This window comes from Hyperolius riggenbachi, chromosome 10 (assembly GCF_040937935.1).
Source record: "Hyperolius riggenbachi isolate aHypRig1 chromosome 10, aHypRig1.pri, whole genome shotgun sequence".
Classification (NCBI taxonomy): domain Eukaryota; kingdom Metazoa; phylum Chordata; class Amphibia; order Anura; family Hyperoliidae; genus Hyperolius; species Hyperolius riggenbachi.
This window is the reverse complement of record NC_090655.1, coordinates 92,271,096-92,296,195: the sequence shown is the minus strand read 5'-3', so window position 1 is coordinate 92,296,195 and position 25,100 is coordinate 92,271,096. Positions and strand designations below refer to the sequence as shown.

Here is a 25,100-nt window from a genome sequence, read left to right as displayed (position 1 = left end):
CACAATGTTTGGCGCCAATATTTTATTTGGAAATAAAGGTGCATTTTTTTCAGTTTTGCGTCCATCCCTAATTACAAGCCCATAGTTTATAAAGTAACAGTGTTGTACCCTCCTGACATAAATATTTAAAAAGTTCAGTCCCTAAGGTAACTATTTATGTATTTTTTTTAATTGTAAATGTTTTAATTTTTTTTTTAATTACAAAAAGAAAAAATGGGGAGTGTGGGAGGTAATGAGTTAATTTTTTGTGTATAAGTAATCTATTTGTATGTGAAAAATGCTTTAGGGTGTAGTTTTACTATTTGGCCAAAAGATGGCAACAGTAACTTCCGGACGCTAGGAGGAAGTACTAGGAGGCTGGGAACGTTTTTTTTTTTTTCACAATGATCGCGCTGCTTAGCGGAGAAGCAGCGGATCATTGCGGGGCTTAGATCAACAAGCGGGAATGGATTTTCCTGTTCATTGATCTCCGGGCGAGCGGCCGGCGGCATGTTTACCCGCGGGAGTGCGCGCTAGAGCGAGCGGGAGCGCGCAAAGTACGGATTTCTCCGTCCCTGGGGGTGAAAGGATGGAAAAAGGGACGGAGAAATTCGTACGGGCGCGGGTAAAGTGGTTAAAATAGGACCCTGATCAATAACATACTTGCATTATTCCTAATCAGGAATCAGCCTACAGTGTATAGGCAGCCAACACATCTCGCTCTCTGATTGGAGTGAGATCTGTCTCTTGGTTGATCTGCCCATATAGGGACCTTTAGCGATGCTCTACAAACAATGGCGGTGACATGCCAGTATCAGTAGTGCAAGCACATTACAGCATAGATGAAAATCTAATTTTAAGACATTTAATCACACTAAATATTTGAAGCCTGTTTTGTTCTGGGATCAACGCTCAAACGTGTGTATTGCAATTTTTAAAATGCAAAACTCAATGAGTTATTAAAGAAGAAACCATATAATTGTAAATATAAAACAAAAGTATAATTAAAGGTTTTACAACAGCTAGATGACTAATGCAAAGATTTTTCTTCAAACTAATAATTAAGATTAAAGACGAACCTGTCAGAATTAAATGTATTTTGTGATACAAGTTTAAGTTTTTTAACCTCCTTAACAGTTCACCAATAAATTACCCCATGTAGGAAATCGGTGGACAGCATGAATGATCCAGAAATACTTTACCTAAAGTGAATAAGAAAAAGTCTGATATTCATTTGCAATACTATGAAACTCTATCACGAGTCCCATCAGACCATACCAAGGGTTGCAGAAACGTTAGTGAATTAGCAGTTGTACTTCTAACCAATGCAAAGACATTTTTTTAAAATAAATCTAGGCTGATCTGTTTGCAGTGATGGCAGTAATTCTATTACTGCCAATCCACTATACTTTTACAAGTCTTTTATTATCATTATTGATCTATAAAGCAACAACATATTCCGTGGTGCTGTACAAAGTAGGAAAACATCTAGGGGGTACATAATGATACATCAAATATGGACACTGGTACAAAATACAGAACTGATGGTTACAATGACAGATGTAACATGATGAATACAATGTATTCTTAGTGCAAACTATGAATTGAACAACAGAAGCCTTCACTATGGTTTGATATGACGCAGGTGAGAGTGAAGCAGTGGTTGTGCTGGCATTCGATTGCAAGTCTGTGCCAAATCAATTTTCAAGATGCACTTACTAGTTTTTAGATTTAGCCATGCTATAAAAGTTAGTGTCACATGTTAGGGTTGGGTTGATAACAGATGGGGAAATAGGCTAAAGGTTTGCCATTATTTCAAGACTATAAATTGTAGATAAGTTTACAGGAAATGTTAACATGGTAAAGATTAAAACTTTGACTCGGTTAAAGGGTCAGTGTGATGCAAATATTGACAATGCAGAAATATGTAAATGGATGCAAATGTATGCAGCTTTAAAGCGGACCAATCTAATGAAGTCAAGGTGGGATTTGACTGCTCCATTTTCAAGCGTGTGATGTATGGAAAAAACAAACAACAAAAAAAAACAGCAGTTCCGGCTTTTTTCTTGCCGCTGCAGGAAAAGGCACATAGCTTTCAATGCCCTGCAATTGTGCATTGGGAAGTATTCTGTGCGTTTTCACATTGCGGAAAACCCCTGCCTTAGATTGAGGCTAGGTTCACAGTAGGATGTTGCGTTATAAAGACTTATAATGCAGCTTACCGCAATGCAATGATAATCCCATGGGATGTTCACAGTGCAGCGTTAGCGTTGCATTGTAACGTGTAGCGTTATGGTAACGCACTGCTAAATTGCGTTACCTCGAATGCTTACATTACCAGGTACAGGAAAGCACAGTGTTCATTGACTGTATGCTTTATTTACCTACTGTATGCAATGGTAACAGCGTTAATCTGCGTTACCACTTTTTTGTTGTGCAATGTCACACTGTAAATCTAGCTTGAGAGGGTATTTTTTTCTTTTCTATGGCTGCATGTATGTATTGTGTATATACTTGCACAGCTGAATATTCCTGTTGTAATTAGTGAATTGTGGGTAACAATTCCATACACAGTTAATACTATTTTGAACTCAAATATATACAGTGTACATAGCACCATCATCTTCTATAGCATTGTACAGAGTACCAGAAGTTTTCTTCTATAAATGTGAAGCACTAAACATTTAGTATTGATACTTTTTCAGCTGTCACAAAAGTAATTAATTTATTTACCTGCTTGCCCCAAATACATTATGTAGCTGAAACTCCATCTCCCATCAGCAAAACTGCTATGGTTTTTTTTTCTTCTTTTCCAAAGCCTTGCTAGACTACCTTGCAGCTCTGATGTTGCCCAGCCCCAGCTCTGCACTACGGCCTAATCATGTTAGATTCCTCTCCTGCGCACATAGGACACAGCAACAGCATTGGGGAGGGGTCGGGTTTAAGCTACCCATCACTTTTAAGGCGGGTGAGTACATTTTTTTCTTACTATAAATTTGTATTGAGAAGGTTTTTGTTTTCAATAGCACGGTATACAAACTATACAGTATACAATGTAGGGCATTTCAATCAAAGGAGTAACCGGAAGATCTGTAACAAAAAAACAACAACACTCTCCCCCAGCCCTGGGGAGTATTTACCTTGGGAGGGGGAAGCCTCTGGATCCTAATGAGGCTTCCCTTGTCCTCCTAAGCCTCAGGGATCCAGCGATGGCAGCCCTCGCAAAAGCAATATATACCTTCCCGGCTCCAGCCCAGACGCAGCTTTCCGATAGGCTCCAGTGGAAATGGCAGAGCCCAATCTGGTCTGCTGTAGCCTGCGCACTAGAGTGGTCTGACCAGGCGTGACTATTTCTGCCAGAGCCCATCGGAAAACCCAATACTGCACCTGCCCTGGAAGGTAAATATTTACAACACTGCTGTTCAGGGGGCTGCCAGCGCTGGACCCCAGAGGGTGAAAAGGACGGGGGAAGTCTCATTAGGGATCCAGAGGTAAGTACTCTCCAGGGGCAGTTTTTTTTTTATTACAGGCCTCTGCATCATAGAGTGTGTAAATCAGGCACTTACTGCATAGGAGAAAACAACAATAGAACAAGAACACTTGTATGAAACCTTGCGGTGCACGCTCTGGCTTCAACAGCCTTAGAAGGTTGACCCAATGGAAATCCAACTATCCATGGGGCCAAAATTTGATTAACCCTTTGCAGTGTTCTCCCCAGAAATTTTTTCCAGCCGGGTGGCATAAAAAAAGTAGCCGGGTGGCATGAAGAAGTAGCCGGGTGGGGCAAGATGACAGAATACAGGGCTGGTGCTTCTGTGCAAAACTCTGTTAACAGCAGAGGAGGAAGTAAGCCGATGACAGCCGGGTGCTCACCAAAACTAGCCGGGTGGAGCACCCGGCTAAAAGGGCCTGGGGAGAACACTGCTTTGCATACCAGCAGTCTCTGGCCCCTTAAAGGGAATCTGACGTGAAAATAAACTTATGATATGATTTGTATGTGTAGTACTGCTAAGAAATAAAACATTTTTAGCACAGATACGAGTCTAATATTGCCTCCAGTACAGGAAGAGTGAAGAAACTTTAGTTCTCTATGCAAAAGAGCTTCTGTGAGCTCTGCAACTTTATAAAGTCGTGGAAAGCACTGTCTTCTGAAGCACTTATCTCAATTGTCTCTCATTGGTTTTTCTTTGTTTATGGTTTATCTGCAGAGAAAAGTTCAAAGGGTCACTGGCCTGCTCTGTAAAATCATTTAAAATGCTGAGTGTATTGTGGAAACTGCAATTATTAGAGAATGATGCAATGTTATAAAAAAAAAACAACAACTATACACCTAAAAATAAAAATGACACTATTTGTTTGCAGCTAATGTCCTATTAATTATCCGTACTACACAACCAATTTAGTATATCATGAGTTTTTGTTTCGCTTCAGTGTCACTAAGGAGCAGAGACCAATGGTACCAGAAAACCTCGCGGTGAATCGCCGCACATACCCACTGCTGTCGCAAGTCACACCGCTCCCCAATCATTGCAGGCCCCTCTCTCTGCCGTTTCTATGGTGGCAGAGTGCTGTCAGCCGGTCAGGAGCCAATTTCATTGTATATCTGTGATTGGCTCACAGTGATCTCGCGGTCAGGATACAATGAAAGTGGCTCCTGACCTGCTCACGGAGCTCTGCCGTCATTTAGATGGCACAGCGAGTGAACTACAGTGGGTGCAGAGTGGCGAGATCAGAAGGAGCACGCCGCGGGGAAGGTGAAATCTACGTTGTGTCGGAGCTGCGCAGCCACCTGCAGGACGTAGATTCTACTAACATGGACGGAAGTGGTTAAAGATGTCCAAGGTAGATGATTAAGTGTGAGACGTTTGCTCCATATGATATATCCACCACATCTTATGTTGGAACCATGAAGAGGGCAGCAGCTGACATTTCCAGAATTTAGCAATCAAACATCTGTTGGCTGAACAAAATAACGCTATTAATATGTTTTGGCATTTATTTAGACTACGAGAGTTTTTACAGAATAGGGCCACGAACATGTCTTTGTCTAAAGGGATTTCTAACGTAAGTGAAATTTGTCTGAACATTCATCCCATGACTTCTGGCTAGATAGGCAAGTAAATTACATTTTGACAGCTAAATTATTATCCTAACTAAAGGTTAATGACTTAACATGCTTCACCAATGCTCCTCAGGTATCTGTTCAATAATGAGCCTCCTGATAAGTAGGAAATTCTCCTAAAATGCAAATCTGATCCAGAAATGGGGATGGCCAGTGAGCTGCATACATTTTTGCTTTGCATGCAAATTCCTTGCAGCTAGGAATTGGGCCAATCCAAACTGAAAAGTGCATCCGATTTGCAAATACTGTATGCCAGAATTATTTGCATCGCATTGACCAGCTCTACCCAGTTCGCAGGAGGTGAAAGTCATTTTGGCCAATTGTTCAACTTATAGTGGATTTCAGTTACTAACATAGTAGTTAACCCTTTCCATACCGCATGGCTCTGACCCCTCAAGGACCAGAGCCTTTCCCCCGCAGTTAACTTACTGTGATCACTGTGCTTGGCTCAAAGTGATGACAGGGTCAGGAGCAAATCAAATCTGCTCCTGACCAGAGCATGGAACTCAGCTGTCATTGGGATACCTGAGCAAGTGTAATTTGGCAGCAACAGAGTGGGGTAAGTGCAGGACCATGAATAATAGAAATCTACACCTTGCCAGGTATAATAAGCAGAAAACAGGGTATATTTCAATTACTTCTGTCTGGAAGTAGCTAAGATATGACACTGTAGTGTGTAAATAAAACCGAATGCAAACATTTGCAAATCATGTAGTTTGTTTTATATTTTATTTTAACCCCACAATGATTATGATATTTTAATTAACCAGCTGCTATCCAATTGATGGGCAGCTAGTGTATTTCATTTGCTAGTATGGCTTCCACTTTCCAGGCGAGTGGGCATTTCCATATTAGGGCCCTGTCACAACTGAGGGTGCTTTTCTGGTTGTGTTTTTTTGAGAAATGTGCCAATTTTGCAGTGCTTTTAATGCAAGTCAATGGGAGAGTTTTTTTAAGAAAATGAAAATAACCCCCAAAAAAAACCTCTCTCTGATGTGTCTCCAGCCTTAGGGCTGTTTCACAGCACAGCCCGTTTTCTGTGGTTTAACGCAAAGTCGAAACTTTGCGTTAACCAAGGTAAAATGAAAGTCCATTGACTTTAATTTCACCCGACGCTGCATTTTGATGCGTTGCGGTTTGACACACCCGGGAGCTTTCAATCGTTAGGAGCCGGCAGTTTCCCATCGGGTTGAATTACTACCGCTGCTGATTGCGTTGCACCGCTACATCCCGATTACACGCCGCAGGGCATATACCGTAATGAGGAGAACAGCTTCTGCACGCGTTCTCGATGTGAATGAGCCCTTAGAGGGATCTCCTGCTCACCCCTTCTCCTGGGCAATATACTTTAATCCGGTCATCAGATACTGCAAAATAAATGTGCAGAACATGAAGTAGATGGTGACTTGAATCCAAGCATCTGCACGTTGTGGCCATGCCCGGAGCATTTGGCCACATCTGAAGGTTATTGGATAATGATGAAATGCGAGAAGGAAATAAAATAATTGTAGCCATAACTCCAGCAGAATAACACAGCTGTGAGCAGGGTCTCTCCTCGCTATTAGTTCATCAACAAGTGTGTTCCAGTTTCCATTCACTCTCTGAACTTGTTGTTTTCATGGAAGATTTACATAAAAAGTTCTCTTAATATCCATGGCTGAGGCATAAAATTGCTTCTTAGAAGAACCGTGCCGAGTTCTCGCTGTGGCCTTCGGTCAGGATGCAGAGAGGAAACTTGCTAAATTTGGTTGTTCCATTAATTTGGTAGTTTCCGTATTTCTATATTTTTGTTTCATTTACTATGCAAGGAAGGCTCATCAAAGAGCCATTTATCTCAGTACCCTGCCACTCCTTACAGGAAAAACATCCAGAGGGCTTAAACTCCGGCAATGAAACTCATTCTGCATTATATATTCATAAGAACGTGGAAGACTGCTAAGAGTTCAGAAGTTTCCAAAGTAGGAACGCCACTGAAATTTTAACTAAAGCTAAAGTCTTGTAACTGAATGTAAGTTTTGCCATTTCAACTCACTTAGAGCAATAGAAAACCATGTAAAATGAGCATTTTCTTTTCATCTCTAACCTGTAATAGAAGAAGTTCTTCAAGGACAAGAATAATTGCTGTGAACAAGACGACTACTCATTTGTTTCTGTAGTTTGTATTCTGATTATTGATTATTACTACTACTACAACACACTTATTTTCTGCAGCATTTTATAGAAATGTTTCATAAACATTTGCTGAAATAAAAGCCAACAACATTGGGCTTCACAAAGGGCGTCAACCTCATTATGGGACCAAAGCTAAAGCTACAGTCATTAGATTCTGAGATCTTAAAAGGGCCCCAAGGTGCTAGAGAGATGGTGCAACATGGGATAAGTTAACTTTGCCATTGTTCGCATCCACTGAACACTCAAGAACAATTTGCACATTTACTTCAGTGACCTCCTCCTGCACTCCTGGCAAGCTCTGTTTAACCATTGTCAGGTATAGCAGTATTACCTCACCAGCGGAGAGTGCTTCGGCCGCCGCTTTTGCGTCTGACGTCACCCCGGCGGTGGCCGCATCTTCTCAGACATCTTGCACAGCCCCTGGCAGGACAGGTATCTACTCTGCACATCAGATTAGGTCAGCACGTTCGCGGGCCAGGCGGCAGGACCTTTATAATCTGAGGAGACGGGTCAGCTGATCTTGCGGTCAGCTGATACCAACCTGCCAATCACACGCTGCTGATTGGTTCTGCCCTCTGGGCGGGCGGTTTGAATTTGTTTTCTGTATTTAAAGTGATCTAAGCAGCTCCTGGCTTCAAATAGCTGAAAGGGCTGCCATGTTTCAGGAGTTCAAAAACTCCTGCTGCTTTTACAATGTCTTATCCAGGCTAGGTGTGAAATTCTTCAAGTGCATCTTATGGTTTCTGTTTGAAGTACAATGGGGAAGGCTCAGGGTTTATTTGTGGTCAATTAAGTCTAATGAGGTGATTTCTTATCAGCCTTCCATCATCTGTTGATCTCCGTCTGCAGGTCCTTTCACAGATGCAAGAAGTGGGTATTTTAACCCTTAAATGTAAAAAAATGAGGTAAAAAGTAAGGTTTTTTTTAATAATAAACCACATTTTTAATTTGCTATAGAGCTGCACTGGGTGTTAAAAATGATGCTCGGTTCACTTTAAGCTGGGAGATGTCATTTGTTCTTTGTCTGTTGTTGCGAATACTTCGTGTTAGCTCTCAGACCTTTGATAGCTGTAATAATAACTTCATTATTGTATTATTTATCTGTGTATGACTCTTTACCTGCTCTGACTATTCTTTCTGCCTTATGATTCTGTACCTCTGCCCATCTGAACTTGTTGCCGACCTTTGCTTGTACTTCACTCTGATTCTGCTTGTCTATTCTGTACCTTATCTGCCCGTCTGTTACCTACCTGATCTGTCTGACTATTCTCTCTCACCAGTGGGCCCTCGCCGCTGGTGAGATTACCGCTGTGATTCTATCTTTAACCTCCATCACCACTGGTGAGGTTACCGCTGAGAATCTATCAGAAACTTACTGTTTGCACCGTTACTATCGCTGAGAATCTATCAGAAACGTACTGTTTGTAATTTCATAGTTAATCTTTCTATCCTCTCTACCTTTTTCTAGGTCTAGAAAACTATCGTTTCTGCGCTGAATGAAAGGCTTCTGCGGGCTAGAAATCTTGTGTAGATGAGACACAAAAGTCACCAAGACAAAAGCTCTAAAGCTAAGAGACCACAAGCAATCGGTTAGGAGGGGATTCACACTGAACTGCCTTTTAAAATTCTATCCTCAGGCCAAAAAAGCAATAACGTCAATGCAGATTAATACTCTATACTTTTGTCAGCGTCCCTCGCTTATATGTAAATAAAGCTTTTCTGTGTTTTTTTCCTCCCCAAGTTACAAAAGTGACATTATGAAGGAACTAGTTATCGGTGTCCTCAGGATCAGAAACTTGGATAGCACAAAATGCACATCTTATGAGTACCTACTTGCGAGCAGTGATAATCTCTCTTTAACAGCTGAAAGGTTACCTCATCCCATCCATGGCACATTTCCACAGCACAGTAACCTCGCTCGAGAATTTAAACACCCAGTGCAATTAATTTGTCACTTAAGCAAGCATTTTCCATAGATGCAACCTCTAGGCACTGTGAGGTAGTGAGATATTTATACACTGGTTAAACGAATGAAGTCAGCATTATCTATGCACACCTTGGTTAAGAGGTTTACAAGGTTTCCCCAGCGACCAGCTAAAGATCTTGAGAATCAGCACTTCCAAGTACTTTTGATATCCATCTTGTTTAAACCTCTTTGGCCTTGCTGTTTGGTTAATGGTATTGTATACACATGTACTCATAAAAAAAAATGTTTAAATTCAAAATGAATAGGAACAACTAGAAGAGACCCATCACTGTCTTCAAGAAATCTCTAGCTCAGTTACAATTTCGAAGAACACCCTCTCTTTAACAAGCTTGTTCAGCCATCATGCATTAACCAATTGATTCTCAAACAGAGGTACATTAGCACTTGCCAGGAGGAGGCCAATATAGCAGATCTCCATCACCCAGCAGGCAACTCGGGCCCACTATCTCTGTCACCATATGCCCCATGTCCTTGTCAGTAGGTATCAAGGGCCCCCCATCTTGGTCTGCAGGCTCCATAAGTCTCAATATATACCTTAGCAGTTACTACTAATTCCCTGTAAACAACTAGGGGCCATATTCAATTACATTTTTCACCCGACTTTTCTCCTAAGTTTTATTTTCATAACTTGTCATAAAATGCCTTTGAAGCCTCCAGCAAGCAAGTAAAATACTCAAAATAAATTTGATAGTACTTTTTCAACAACTTTTGGGTATTTTTTCAGTTGTAAAATGCTGAAAAATTAGTTAAAAGAGAAGGTGAAAAGGTATCTCCTAGTAGAAAACTCAGGAGAAAAAAATTGCATATGGGCCTATGACTGGTCAGAAATCTCACATAGCTAGCCACAAGGACTCCCCAATCCTTCAAACTAGAATGCACCCACAATCTTTGCTTTCTTACCACTGACCGCAATGGGAACAGCCTGGGTCTTCAAGCAGAGTAGGGATGATCAAGGAGATGAAAATATTTCCGAGTTCATGCAGGATTACGTACATGTATGCAGCTTCAAAAAGGACCAATCATGTGCCACCAAGGTTTATATGGATTGGTCCATTTTCAAGCTGCATACATTTGCATACTGCATAAACTCAGAAATATTTGCATCCTATTGATCATCTCTAAAACAAAACAATATTAGGGCCATATAAAGCTGGGGAATCACAGCAAAAAGATCAGGCCAGAGAGAGATGAGATGGGGGGAGGTCACTATAAGGCTGTGACAACGCATTGCGACTTCAGCATCCGATGTTTGTCACATGTAGCCCCTTCTTCTTTCGCTAGGGTTACCTTAGTTCAGCAGGGACCCACAAGGGGTGGCCTAAATAAAATGGTTGATGACAACTAAACTATCCAACATTCCTACAACAACATCTTAGAAGGAAATGTCCGGGCTAGATTTAAAGAAAAAAAATCTGCTAGATAAAAAAAAAATAAAAAAAATCTACTTACCCGGGGCTTCCTCCAGCCCCTGGCAGCCACTATGTCCCATGCCACAGCTCCGCTTGCAGCCGCTGGCTCCCGGTTCCCTCCAGTACAGAGGCTGACCTCGCCAGGTCGTCCTCTACTGCTCCTGCGCAGTACTCTCCGGACAACGTGGACTTGATCGACAGCGGCGCTCGGGCAGGCACAGTAGAGGATGACCTGGAGGTCGGCCTCTGTCTTGGAGTGGACCGGGAGCCAGCAGCTGAGAGTGGAGCTGCGGCCTGGGACATAGCGGCTGCCAGGGGCTGGAGGAAGCCCTAGGTAAGTAGATTTTTTTTTTATCTAGCCTGGACATTCCCTTTAAGTGCAGTATAAAGCATGAAACAGCAATCTTAATAACTAACACTAGTAACTAGGGATGGTCAATAATATGCAAATAATTCCTGGTTGATGCTGGATTATGCCAATTTACACAGCTTGAAAATGGACCACTTCAATCGTGCCAAGGTGGCATTCAATTGCTGTATTTTCAAGCTGCATTAATTTGCACACAAAACTTGCAAATAATTCCATGTTAATGCAGGATTATGCATCTCATTGACTTGATTATTTCTGCAATAGCCATAAATTCTCATGTATTGCAGGGAATGGAAACTACCAAACTACCAATTCCGTGCTTACTACAGTAACACACCATTGCTTGCTGGAGGTACAGGTAGTCCCCGACTTATGAACATCCGACTTAAGAATGACCCGCCAATACAAACAAACTGAAAATGTGAAATTTGATTCTATGGGAACAAGTAAAAAAAAAAAAAAAAAAAAAAAAAACTTTTAGTAGTTTTCATGAAAATTGAGGATATAAAAAATGTCTTTTAAAGAATAGCAGATGCGAAAATCGTAAGAGAAACGCAGGGAGCAGGCATATATTATCACTTGCTCTGATGCCCACCGCTCCCCCGTTCTCCTGTTTAGCTCCCTGTCATACCTCAAAGCCCCTAAGGGTTTTACTGAGCAGCCACTGCCGGGCTGTGCGCATCCTACAGTGTGTGCCTGTGGCCAGGAGCGCTCTACGCATGTGTATGATGTCACTACGTCATGTGCATGATGTCATATACATGCGCAGTACGCTCCCGGCCACAGGCTTGCACTGCATGATGCGTGCAGCCATGCCAGCGGCTGCGCAGTAAAGCCCAACTACGGCAACTTAGAAGAGGATGTCAGGGCGCTAGACAGGAGAATGGGGGGAGAGGTGGACATCAGAACAAGTGATAGTATATGACTGGTCCCTGCGTTTCTCTTACGATTTTCGCATCTGGTATCTTTTAAATCTTTAAAAGGACATTTTTCTTTGGTACACTGAGGGCACAGGGCACGGAGGGGGCACAGGTGGAACAGAAGGGGACACTGTGGGCAAGGGGGGCACTGGCGGAATAGATGGCACAGTGTTTCAACTTAGGAAACAGATTCGGGTTAAGAACAAACCTACAGTCCATATCTCGTTAACTAGGGACTACTTGCAGCGTGTTTAGATATAACTGCAAAAACGGCTATAGGACAAATCATTGCAGGGTACTGCACACCTGAGGTGTAATAAGAATGCATTTATTTCTGGCAGGCTATGAAACCGTTAAGAAATATTATTAAGAAGAATAACGAATCCTTATTACTGCTGGCCTAGTGTGACATTGTATTCATCTCTGGAGGCCTTCAGCTACATACAAGTTCTCTTCAGAGCTGCAGCCCTCAATTAGGCAGCATAGCTCATGATCCCCACCCTTCATTGTCTCTGTATTTAAGAGGAATAATGGAAGCACTGACCTACATTGCGTTTCTTGTTATCAATGGAGATGAAGCGTATGCAGGGATTATCGGTGATGTACTTGGCTGCCCAGGGGACATCAATCTGTGTGCCAGCTTCATAGAAGAGTCCCAGGGCATAACGGGAGGAGTAGCTTACAGCTTCCAGTTGTCGCCTTTGCTTTTCATTAATCACTGCAAGAAAAGTTTTTAAAAACCGTGAATACTTTCAGCATTTAGTACTTAAAGGCAATGCACTACTAAAAAAAATATGTTCAAATTACAGAGGTATATGGGCAGCATGGTGGTGTGTGTGTGTGCCTCTGTTTTCTGTTAGCAGGCTCACTAGGCACAGTGTTGGGCAGACACACTTAACTCACTTTTCTTAATTATATATTCCCTTTTATTGTTTGAATAACATTATATGACAAATCACTAACAGACAAAGCATGTAAGAGCCCCATTTTTCTGTTTGCTGGCTCTTTGAGCACAGTGAATAACATTCTTGTCCTGCAGCGCTGGGTCCCTGGGTCAAATACCACTATCTGCGCAAAGTTTGTATGTTCTCCCCATGTATGTGTGGGTTTCCTCCAGGCACTCCAGTTTCCTCACACATCAAAAAAAACATACAGATGAGTTATTTGGCCCTAGACTATCATGGACACATGACTAAGGCAGGGATAAAATTATGAGCTTCTTTGAGGGACAGAAAAAGGATGTCAGGGCTATGTACATTTTATGGAGGAACTTTAACCTCTTTCCTTGGTAATTGAAATCTATGCCCTGTTTGGGACCGGTTATCCCTGTCAAGGCGTAGATTTCAATTACCGTTCTGCATGCTCCCGCCACTCTACCACCGCTGCAGCCCTCTCGCTCTGCTGTCAGTATGCGAAAAGAGCTCTGTGAGTTGGTCAGGAGCCAATTTCATAGGCTCCTGACCCTGTGATCACTGTGGGCCAATCACATTGGCGAGCCCCGGTTTTTGATCAAAAAGTCTCTGATCCGAAATGCACATGGCAACGTGCGAGTGTGAACGAGGCATTTGGGTTGGTTCATGCTTCAAGCCAGTGATTTGAAAAGCTCTTGCTAATGTAATACAATGTGTGTGATCCCATTTGAGCGTTGTGATTTTTTTTAAAACCACCCATAGCATTACATTAGCAAGAGCAGTGCTTGCAGTGTGAACCAGCCCTTAGGCCTCGTTCACAATGCACATTGATCTTTTTTTGACGCAATTTTTTTTGATTCCCGGCGCTTGGGTGGCCATTGCGTTTTTGTGAAGAGCGCTTTTCCAGAGCGGTTTTTTAATTCACTCCCTGACGCAAGTCAGGAAGTGAACTCTTTGACCTGGAAGAGAATAAATACAAGGTATTTATTCTTAAAACCGTGAATGCAGTCGCTGCACAAAGTGATTTTGTGAGCATTTTGAGTTTATCCTACACCTTCCATTGAGGCAAAATCGCCTCAAAAAGGTCCCATGCACTGCTTTTCTGAGCGGAACGGATACGAACCACTCTGATATCAAAGAGCTTTCAGGGCAATTTTGAAAAATCGCCAGCACTTAAAAAAAGACAAAAAACACAAAGTGCCTCTAGTGTGAACCAGCTCTTTGTGATGTAGTTGAAAAAGGGCACTACCTGCTGCTGCAATCACTCCCCTACCAAAGACTTGGGGCACCCTTCAGGTGACGCTACATACACACGTTTAAACGTGCAAATGACCACCCGCACAACCTGTATGTCCACACATTCAGACAGATAAACGACCAACTCACTTACATACTGCACATGATAGTGGAACAATAGACTACACATTGAAAACAAGTACAAGTCGTTTAACAGTCGTTCAACGCATGCACCAACTGCACAATATCAGATAACCGTAGGCCAATATAGATCCGACAGTTGGATCAGGCGAAATGCCTGTTATCAGTTGCTCGTCAAGTTGTTTGCACGCGTACACACGCCTGATTGTCGTCAAACAGTCTAAAAGGGGCTAAAGTCTGACGACAGTCAAGGCAGTTTTGTTGAGTACGGGCTTTAAAGAGAAACTCCGACCAAGAATTGAACTTTATCCCAATCAGTAGCTGATACCCCCTTTTACATTAGAAATCTATTCCTTTTCACAAACAGACCATCAGGGGGCGCTGTATGGCTGATATTGTGGTGAAACCCCTCCCACAAAGAAATTCTGAGTACGTACTCTTGGCAGTTTCCTGTCTGTGAACCTTGTTGCATTGTGGGAAATAGCTGTTTACAGCTGTTTCCAATTGCCAAAAAAGCATGCAGCAGCTACATCACCTGCCAACAGTAAAAATGTCACTATGTAATAAACATCAGAATGTAAATCAGGGATTTAAAAGATTTTACAATGGGCAAACACTGACTGCTTCATTTTTACAATAATTATGTATAAATGATTTACTCTTTTTATTACATTATTTTCACTGGAGTTCCTCTTTAAGCTCATCACACTGGATACTTGCTCCCAAAACTAGATAACTCTTGGGATAGTTGTAGAACTGGAACACAAGAGAGCCTAAAGCCCCATACACACGCTCAACAGCAGTCTTTTATGCAGCACAATTATCAAACAACTTTTGTTGTGAAACACGTTGAGCAACCCCAAAAAAAGTTGCTTGCTATTGTTCACACAACTGATGAGACGTCAATCCAACAGTTGGATTGACGTCTTGTCAGTTGTGTGAACAATCGCAAACTACTTTTCGTGGTTGCTCAACTTGTTTTGCAACAAAAGTTGTTTGATAATTGTGCTGCATAAAAGACCACTGTTGAACGTGTGCATGGGGCCTAAGTATAGTGCGTCTCTACAAGGTCCTCAACGGACCCCTAGAGCAGATCCTGCGTTTTCTGCATGCGTTTTCTGCACACCGTGCGTGTTTGTATGCAGAAAAGCAAGCATTTTTTCACAGCAGCTAATGTAATTGATAGATAAAAACTGACAAAATGTGCAGAATTATGCTGCAGCATATCTGTTTTTTTTCTGCATGTGAAATACACATTCATGTGTGAACAAGCCCATTGATTTACATGAGTTCTTAGTTTAAATGTGTTTTTCTGTGCTGAAAATGCACACGAAAACAGACAAGTGTGACCCCTGCCTTAGTCACTATGCGGTTTGGTTCTGAGAGGCAGCACTGAACTCTCCAGGCTGAAGGGATTTTTTTTTCTAATCTCTGTGTGCATGACATAAAGCTTGTTCTACAGCAGGGAGCTTATGTGTGCAAACTTCAAGGTAGGAAGGACTGCAGTATGAATGTTCTTGTTACAGATCTAAAGTAGATAGGACATTATTATGTAAGATGGCTGTTTCCAGTACAAACAGTATGTAACTGGGGGAGGGGGACTTTCACACAGATGACCTTACTTTGTTGCAAAGGCAGGTAGGATAACTATACAGTCAGAGTTGGGAAGCAAGTTTTAATCGTAGTCTATAGTTCTGCTATAAGAGCGGAAAAGGACTAGAACGTAATCTAGAACTGTATTGCGGTCTGTATCTTTTGAGAGGTTTCTCTGCACTGTATATTCCTTGGAACAGGAAAAAAAAGGGGACACGCAGCAATAAAAACATGTTCTAATGCTTTCTAACTCCTTTAAAACTTTAAAGATAACGGTTAGCTGGAGTCCCACCTTAGTATATTACAAGCTGGGTTCCTCCATCATAATTTACAGATTTGCGTAGTTGAAGCCTTGCGTATACCGTTAATCCACTTCCTATAAAGGTCTATAATCCCTTCTTTTACCTCTTGCTGTAAAAACAGAACATGAGTGCATCAGCAACATTCAAGCATTTGTGCGTATGTTCTTAGAACGCTGATTAGGAACCATTACATGCATTCATGAGAAGCCATGAAGCAGGGAGCGGTCCGTGGTGGGTGGAAGTCTTTGTACCCTCTGATAGATTTCTATTTTCCCACACACACAAACTGCAATCACTCAGCTGGAAGGATTATGAAAAACATATGCAACAGAATAAAGAGGAAGAGGGGGAAAAAAAAACTGCTGAGTGGAGCCAACATTTTCTGGCCAGCGCTACAACTAAACCAAGGATTTTACCAAGAAGGTTTAGTGGGTTGTTTATCCTCAAACAGGAGCTCTTTTGGGGGACTTTCATAAAAGGTCTTATAAATGACGTTTCCAAGTCATGCTGCATTATTCGCAGAACTAAACCTAAGCGTACGTTTTCGTATTTTTAGGCTTATTCAGAACGGCAGTGCAAGGACAAGTACAGTTGTGCTCTCAAGTCTATATACACGGGCAGATTTAGTCAAATGTGCACTATTCTGTAAAGAAAACATGAGTAATCAGGCAAATTTCAACTACTTTTACTACTACTGTGAACCTAAAAGATAGGATTATACAGCTCATAATTAAAGGACAGTTCGAGAGGACATACTAGTGCTAACAAAGAAAGGCCCCAATCACACTTGGCAACGCAGTGTATCGCAATTTTTCGGCAATTGCGTTTGGTTATACTCATTCTAGTAAATGAGAATCACGACACTATTGCTGAGAAAATGCTGCATGCAGAACGTTTATGATTGTCGGAAATCACAAACGTGTGCAATTGCCACAGTGTGAGCAATTCCCACTTAAGGCGAGGAATGGACATTTTTTGTCCATTCTCAGTTCCACAGCAAACGGCTCCTATTTTATAAATAGGAGCAGGTCACACTAGTCAAATGGGATCTGGTGAAGTAAGCGGACCGCACTTCTGTGCAGTCCGCGATAATCCTGGGCCAGCAGATGCTTTCTTCCATATAGCCTATAGGAGAGCACATCTGCCCTGGGCTCCAGCCGCATCACTGCGGACCATCGGTTCCTGCTGGCCGTATGTGGTCTGACACAAATGGGAACACAACCTAACACCTGCATTGCTCACAATAACCGAAGATCCTTCCCTTCATTTTTTGTAATCTAGCATTAGAAAACAAAGAAAGCTGCGGTCTTTGTTTCTGTGGGCAACACTGGCTTGCACCTTCGATAACGGATTCATACAAGTTTTGAGAACAATCCTGCTAGTGTCTGAGTGCCATCTTTAGTTTCCAAGTGAAAATAGCCTCAGCTGTATTCTCTGGATAGACGTAGGTGCTTTCCAAGTGTGGAATGTATTTACAATTAGTAAAAACCCTCAAATAATGTAATCGGTGAATTTAAAGGGCTGTTTTCCGATATCACACAGTTTTATTTTATATTTAAATCTAGTTTTACGGTTTCATTGTCTCTGCTCAATGACACCTTCACTACAATATGCCAGAGCTTAAATCTATGAACTATTAACACTTTTTGGGCTTGATTCACAAAAGAGTGCTAACACTTAGGACGCCCGTGCAAAGCTGCTTTGCACGTGGTATCATTGCGAGTAAAGCTTTACGCGCAAACTAACTTCGCATGAAGTCAATAATTTGCTCGCGTAAAGTTTTGCGCGCATTACATCACATGCAAACCAGCTTACCACGGGCATGCTAAGCATACACTCTAATAGGTTAGCACGCAAAGCGCCGTAGTTTTCACGTGGCGTGCAAAGTGGATTTATCGCCGTATTCGTGTAACAGTTAACACGCGAGTGCAAAAACTTGGCACGCGAAACACGTGAGCAAAATGGCTTGCATGCACGTTTGCACGTGCAAAGCTTTTAGGCGTGATAACTCAGTTATCACTGTTTTGTTAATCAAGCCCTTTATTTATTTATTTCTTGCTCTAAGAAGCCATTTACGGACAGGAAAGTGTTTTACTGCTATTATTATTGATCAGTGAGGGTTATGCTATAGTCTTACCCAGTCCCGACCGAAACTGTCACTTGCATACCTGATGTTTAACTCTTTCAGGTAGAGAAAGAAAAAAGGGAATACAGTATAGTCATTCGTGTGCATATACAAATAAAAAAAAAATTGACACTATTTTTCCAATTCCATCCCCTATAGTTTTAAAATAAGCAATCCTACTATAAATAAAACCCACCCATTTTAATTGCCCATTAGGGCCTGTTTCCACTACACGCAGATTCTGGATGCAGAAAAACTGATTCCAATGAATGCCTATGGGCCTGTTTCCACTAACGTGTTCATAGGCATTTGCTGGAGTCAGTTTTTCTGCATTCAGAATCTGCCTGTAGTAAATAGCCACATCCAGAATCCTGGATGCAGAAAAACTGATGCAGAACTAGTGGAAATAGGCCCTTAGTCCTGGCTATCACAACATTTAAATTATGTTCCTAGCACAATTTATAGATTAGAATATATAAATATATTATTTGGAAATAAAGGTATATTTTTTTGTTTAGGGTTTTTTTTTTGTTTGTGTCCCATAAATTGTAAGCCCTTGTACTAAAATAATAGTAATACACCCTCATGTCATACATATTAAAAAAAAAACCCCCTAAGTTCCTATGGCAAATATGGATTTTTTTCCCATCTGTTTACTTGGTAACTGGGGTGGGGGCTTTGGAAGGGATTCAATTATTTTTTTAAATTAAAAATGTGGTGTATGTGATTTAACTTTTCACAGCTACACTTCCTGGATTACTTGGATTATTATGAATGGACATGGACCCTGATCGGGGTCATGTCCATTCATTACATGCACTGTGATCGGTTTGGGGAAGCTTTGCTTCCCTTCCCCAACCGCCCACACGGAAATACCGCCGAGTCCAAGTGGCGGACGCACGCGCGTACCCAGCGCTTAAACACTGGACGCGGCTATGCGTGGAGTTAGATTTGAGTGGCGCCTATCTGGACAAGTATAGTAGGCTGAAGTGGTTAAAGACCAAATCCCATTTACGGCATGCTATGAGCGTACATTTAAAAAGGGGTGCCAGAGAAAGACGCTAGTGGAATATCAGTAAAATTACTTTCTTTCTTGGGCATCCGCTTCCACTTTTCAAGACAGACAAGTCACAGAACATTCATATCACGCATTAGCTCTGGTAGACTCGTAGTGCCAGAGCTACAGCCGTTAGGACACGCTCTATAAGCAGTAGCAGTGTTGGGGAGTCTTGCCTAGGGTCTCCTAATGAATAGGTGCTGGCTTACTGAACAAGAAGAGCCGAGATTCGAACCCAGGTCTGTGTCAGCAGCGGAGCCCTCAATCATTACACTATCCAGCCACTTCATGTATTACTCCCCATTTCCAGCCTTCTCTTTCATGTGTAGCAACCCCCATTTCACATCTTGGTACCCGCTTGTGCTGCAGCCTCCCAAGGCCTTTGTGGCCTTGCCAGAAATTCAGCCCTGACTAAAACAGCGGTGCAGTACTTATACAGTTCACATTATACACTACATATCATGCATTTCACATCATACAGTACAGACCTGATCACTTCTAAAAATATTTTATTTTCATGCAGAAATCCTTTAACCACTTAAGCCCAACTGGACGAGATTTCTCGTCCAGTTGGGCTGCGCGCGCGCCCGCGGGCCCCCCCGTGCGCGCCCCCGCTGCTGGCCGCTAGCCCACCGATCAGTGAAAGGGATTATAAATCCCTTTCGCTGATCGGACCCCCCCCCCCCCGGAGAAAAGCCGACAGCGTCTCTTCAGACGCTGCGGCTTTTCTGAGCTCTGGTCTCCTTTCTTCTGCCTGGGAGCGAGATCGATCGCTCCCAGGACTTTTTGATTCTGGCCATCTTGTGGCCAAATAGCAAATTACACCTTAAAAAAAAAAAGTTTTAAGAATAAACCTATAAATATATTAAAAAAAAACCCTGTTTACCTTCCACACCAAAAAATACCCACATACAAGTTTAAATTAAAAAAAAAAAAATTACAATAATAAAAAAAAAAAAAAACATAAATAGTTACCTAAGGGTCTGAACTTTTTAAATATTCATGTCAAAGGAGTATATCAATATGATTTAATAAATTATGGGCTTCTAAACAGTGATGGACGCAAAACGGAAAAAATGCACCTTTATTTCCAAATAAAATATTGTCGCCATACATTGTGATAGGGACATAATTTTAACGGTGAAATACCCGGGGCATATGGGCAAATACAATACGTGAGTTTTAATTATGGAGGCATGTATTATTTTAAAACTATAATGGCTGAAAACTGAGAAATAATGAATTTTTTCCATTTTTTTCTTATTCTTCCTGTTAAAATGCATTTACAGTAAAGTGGCTCTTAGCAAAATATACCACCCACAGAAAGCCTAATTGGTGGCGGAAAAAACAAGATATAGATCAATTAATTGTGATGAGTAGTGATAAAGTTATTGGCAAATGAATGGGGGGTGAAAGTTGCTCGGATGTAAAAAAATTTCAACCCTTCGGGCTTAAGTGGTTAATACACAGAAAGGATTGCTAATTTTGTCACGCTACATTGTTTCTTAACGTATTATGGCTACACTAGCAAAGGGTTTGTAAGGCTCGGCAGAACGCCTCACGTACAGAAGTAGGTGTGGAGACCACAAGCTGTTTCATAAGTTACATAGATATAAAAATAGCTTCCTACTTTCACATGGCCCAGCCAGCGGAGAAAATGCCACATCCCAGAGATTGTTAAATTTCCTTCTGACTAAATGAATGTGTTGAAATGTAAATGCACCTGAAACTGATACCTCCGATGTGGATGGGAGCCTGCGGGTTCTGTCACTCACACCCACTGGTTTTGAATATGCTTACAGGACCACTATAGCGAAAGGTTTGACTTCCTGCTACCTCTCTAGTCGTTAATTTGACAGTCGCAGAACTAAACCGTAAACTGTGAAAAAATAAATATAAAAACAAATGCTGCATTTCCATATCTGACAATTCTTACCTGCGAAAAGAGCAACTGACCAGAACAAGGGTTCCCCTTTTTAGTTGGTCTGTTCCAGCTGACAAGGATTGTTTCTAGCCTGTCAGTCACAGCACTAAAATCTTCTCAGGTGGAGGAGACCAAAAGAAGAGGGGGTCCCTGGCACCATCAGCAGTGCTGCAGACAAAGATCTGTCAGAAATTGAAAAGTGGCATTTCTGAGCATTTTTGCACACAAAGGACATTGCGGATTTTATTCGGTTATTACATGATCACAGAGAAAGTTGAAAGATTTTTTTGTTTTGGTATTTTAAAGAAAAACTGAAGAAAATCACTACTTCCTATATTTATTTGGTTTAATAACAAAATTTTCTTTTTCCAATAGGGTTTCTTTTTTCGATGCCTCTTTTGTAGAAAAGGCTCAACTATGCACAATTGCTTACAGCTGAACGGCAGCGTTTGGTAAGGTCGTGCTTTTTTCATAGGCCTTGTTCTTCCTTCTCCAAACATAGCGTTGATCCATGGGCCCAAACAGTTCTAATTTTGTTTCATTAGTCCACAGAACACTACCACAAAAGTTTTGGGATAGTGTTCTGTGGACTGACGAAACAAAATTAGAACGGTTTGGGCCCATGGATCAACGCTATGTTTGGAGGAGGAAGAACAAGGCCTATGAAGAAAAGAACACCTTGCCTACTGTGAAGCATGGCGGGGGGTCAATCATGCTTTGGGGCTATTTTGCTTCTGCAGGTACAGGGAAGCTTTAGCGTGTGCAAAGTACCATGAATTATCTTCAGTACCAGGAGATATTGGAAGAAAATGTGATGCAGTCCGTCACAAATCTGAGGCTGGGGAGACGTTGGTCCTGTCAACAGGACAATGATCCCAAGCATACCTCCAAGTCCACTAGAGCATGGTTGCAGATTAAAGGCTGGAACATTTTGGAGTGGCCATCGCAGTCACCAGACTTAAAGCCGATTGAGAACCTCTGGTGGGACTTAAAGAAAGCAGTTGCAGCGCGCAAGCCTAAGAATGTGACTGAACTGGAGGCTTTTGCCCATGAAGAATGGGCTAAGATACCCGTAGATCACTGCAAGACACTTGTGTCAAGCTATGCTTCACGTTTAAAAGCTGTTATAACTGGAAAAGGAAGTTGTACTAAGAATAAATGTCACTTGGGGGTTGAATAAAACTGATAATGATGTGAGCACAGAAAATACATTTGTGGTTATTTCATTAAAAATGTTATGTTATATTTGTCTAACTTACAAGTGCCTCTTTGATTTAATTGTAAACAAGATGCCTGAAATGATCAAAATCAATGTCAAACTGGCCAAAACCCTCAATTTCAGTGGGGGTTGAATAATTTTGAACACAACTGTAAAACCCTTCTTCTACACTATAATTGTTATTGCATTGCTTTATGCTGGTCAGTGGTCTCCCACTCCCCCTGCTGGCTTTTCTGCAGGAACAGGAACGAATGGAGATTACTGTATAGACAGCATAACTTACGCACCATGAAGCAGAATAAAATATACTACAATTGTTTGAGGCAGGACCTCCGAGATGACTTCTCACAAGGATCTTCTTCATTATAAGTAACTCATTTCCCCTACTTAAATACTTTTGAGTGGGCAGTTTAAATAAGAAAACACTCAATTCATTTGTGAAAGATAAAGAAAGTAAACTTTCACAGATATTTGCAAAGTAATTAAAAAATTAGCAAAATCATTAGCAGTAGCAAATTTATCTCAGGGCACATCCGGACTATTATATATATTGCAACATGACACACAATTCAATACAATATTGTATTTAATATTCACAGTACATGTGGTCAATGGCATGCTAATAGTTTGAAGCTGATGCAAATGTCATTATATGCAAATATTGCAGCTTGAAGATGGTTCAAACAAGTGCAGTAGTTGATTATTTTGATTCGTCAAATTCCAATCTGCTTACATTTCACAAAATAAATATCGAAATAGCATTAAAGGACTACTGTAGGGGGTCGGGGGAAAATGAGTTGAACTTATCCAGGGCTTCTAATGCTCCACTGCAAACATCCTGTACCCGCGCAGCCACTCACCGATACTCTGGCCCCGCCTCCGGTTCACGTCTGGAATTTCAGACTTTAAAGTCGGAAAACCACCATAACGGGCCGGAGCAGTACGCTCCTGGTGACATCAGCGGGAGCGAAGACACGGTTGACAGTGGTTTTCAGACTTTAAAGTCTGAAATTACAGAAGTGACCCGGAGGCGGGGCAAGAGTGAGTGGCTGCGCGGGCACAGGACGTCTGTGGGGGACCATTAGAAGCCCCGGGTAAGTTCAACTCATTTTCCCCCGACCCCCCTACAGTATTATTTCCACCTGTCGTTATTTGTAGCATGGTAGGTTTCAGTTCAGTGCCTGATCACATCGCTCTATGCATTTTTGTACTCTGTCACACGACTCTTTCAGTACAACAGATTAAAGCCGGTTTGCACTAGTTGTGAATTTGTGCTTTTTTGTTTTTAGCACACGCATTCTTACAGCAGTGAATTATATGGGCCTGTTTCCATTAAATGTAAAAATCGCATCCAGAAGAAAGACTGAGTTACTATTGTTGCATGCTGTACTGCGTGTGCGTTTCCACATGCGCTATCAATAATGACAATAGGACTTCCTTCTTATAAATACCGACATAGAAAACATACGCAAATTACCAAAATAGAAAACCGACATAGAAAACATATGCAAATTCGCATTTGCATGTTATTTTTGCATCTGACAATTCACATGCAATTAGTATGCTTCTAATGGTACTACTACTGCACAGGCGCAGAACGCTCCTGACCACAGGAGGGGGGAGGACACACACATGCACGCCAGCATTGCGCCGATTGGCCAAAGTTACCGGGAGGATCCAGGAGGCAGATTTTATCTTTTAATTAATCTCAGCTACACTTTATTACCATAATGTGATGTGTATCTCAATTTAATCCCTGAATAAACTGAAATATATGATTATATTCCATATCATATATTCCTTTTCTAAAAGAGCATTCACAGGCCAAAGCAAATACAGTGAGCTACACACAAGCATGTGATCAGTCTGTAAACGTTTGACTGGTTATTTGTGATTGTGTTGCCTTTGCTTAAAGAGGAACTTCAGCCTAAACAAACATACTGTCATTAAGTTACATTAGTTATGTTAATTAAAATAGATAGGCAATATCATCTCTTACCCACCCTGTTTTAAAAGAACGGGCAAAGGTTTGTGATTTCATGAGGGCAGCTATCTTTTTGGTTGAAAGGAGGTGACAGGGAGCATGAGACACAGTTCCAACTGTCCTGTGTCCTGATCACCCGTCCCAGCTGCTAGGCAACAAGAACAACATCATCATAAATCCCTTCATGCTTTGCACAGCATCAGGGGAAAAATGCCCGGGCAGTTTTCTTTGATGGGGTGGAGCTTTGCTTCTAAGCAGCTAAAAATTAGGCTTAGGTATGAAAAACAATGTTCTGATGCTGTGAACCTGTTAAAGAAACACCAAGCCTTTTCAGTGCTGCTGAGTACAGTGAACCTTCAGACTAAAAATCTAAAGAGAACCCGAGCTGGGTTTGTGAAATCATATTAGGACACAGAGGCATGTTGTGTGTACTGTCACCAGCCTCTGTGTCCTTCTATTCTGCCTCCAGCCCCCCTGCGCTCTGCTTTCCCCCCTTATAAAAAGCGCCAGGCTAGCGACACGCAGATTGTCACTAGCCTGCTATTTACCTTAGCCTGTCGGTCACCGCCTCTCCCCCCACCTCCTGTTCAGAGTGGCTCCCCGCCTGCGTCCCTTCCCTCCCCACCTCTGTAAGCCAATTGGAGGAAGC

The 25,100-nt window shown here is 41.8% G+C and overlaps 1 protein-coding gene and 1 long non-coding RNA gene across 4 annotated transcripts in view; one reads left to right on the top strand and one right to left on the bottom strand.

Moving 5' to 3' along the window:
* The window catches only part of LOC137535644 (uncharacterized), a 357,455-nt gene extending 348,465 nt beyond the window's left edge, over positions 1-8,990 (top strand). For both annotated transcript variants that reach the window (XR_011024422.1, XR_011024423.1), the window contains 2 exons: positions 2,798-2,947; positions 8,742-8,990. This is a non-coding gene — a long non-coding RNA (uncharacterized lncRNA). The remainder of the gene's footprint in view (positions 1-2,797; positions 2,948-8,741) is intronic.
* RNLS (renalase, FAD dependent amine oxidase) overlaps positions 1-25,100 on the bottom strand; it is a 207,257-nt gene that overhangs the window by 56,224 nt on the left and 125,933 nt on the right. For both annotated transcript variants that reach the window (XM_068257503.1, XM_068257504.1), the window contains exon 5: positions 12,504-12,677. In XM_068257503.1, the coding sequence (XP_068113604.1) occupies positions 12,504-12,677 (174 nt within the window). The remainder of the gene's footprint in view (positions 1-12,503; positions 12,678-25,100) is intronic.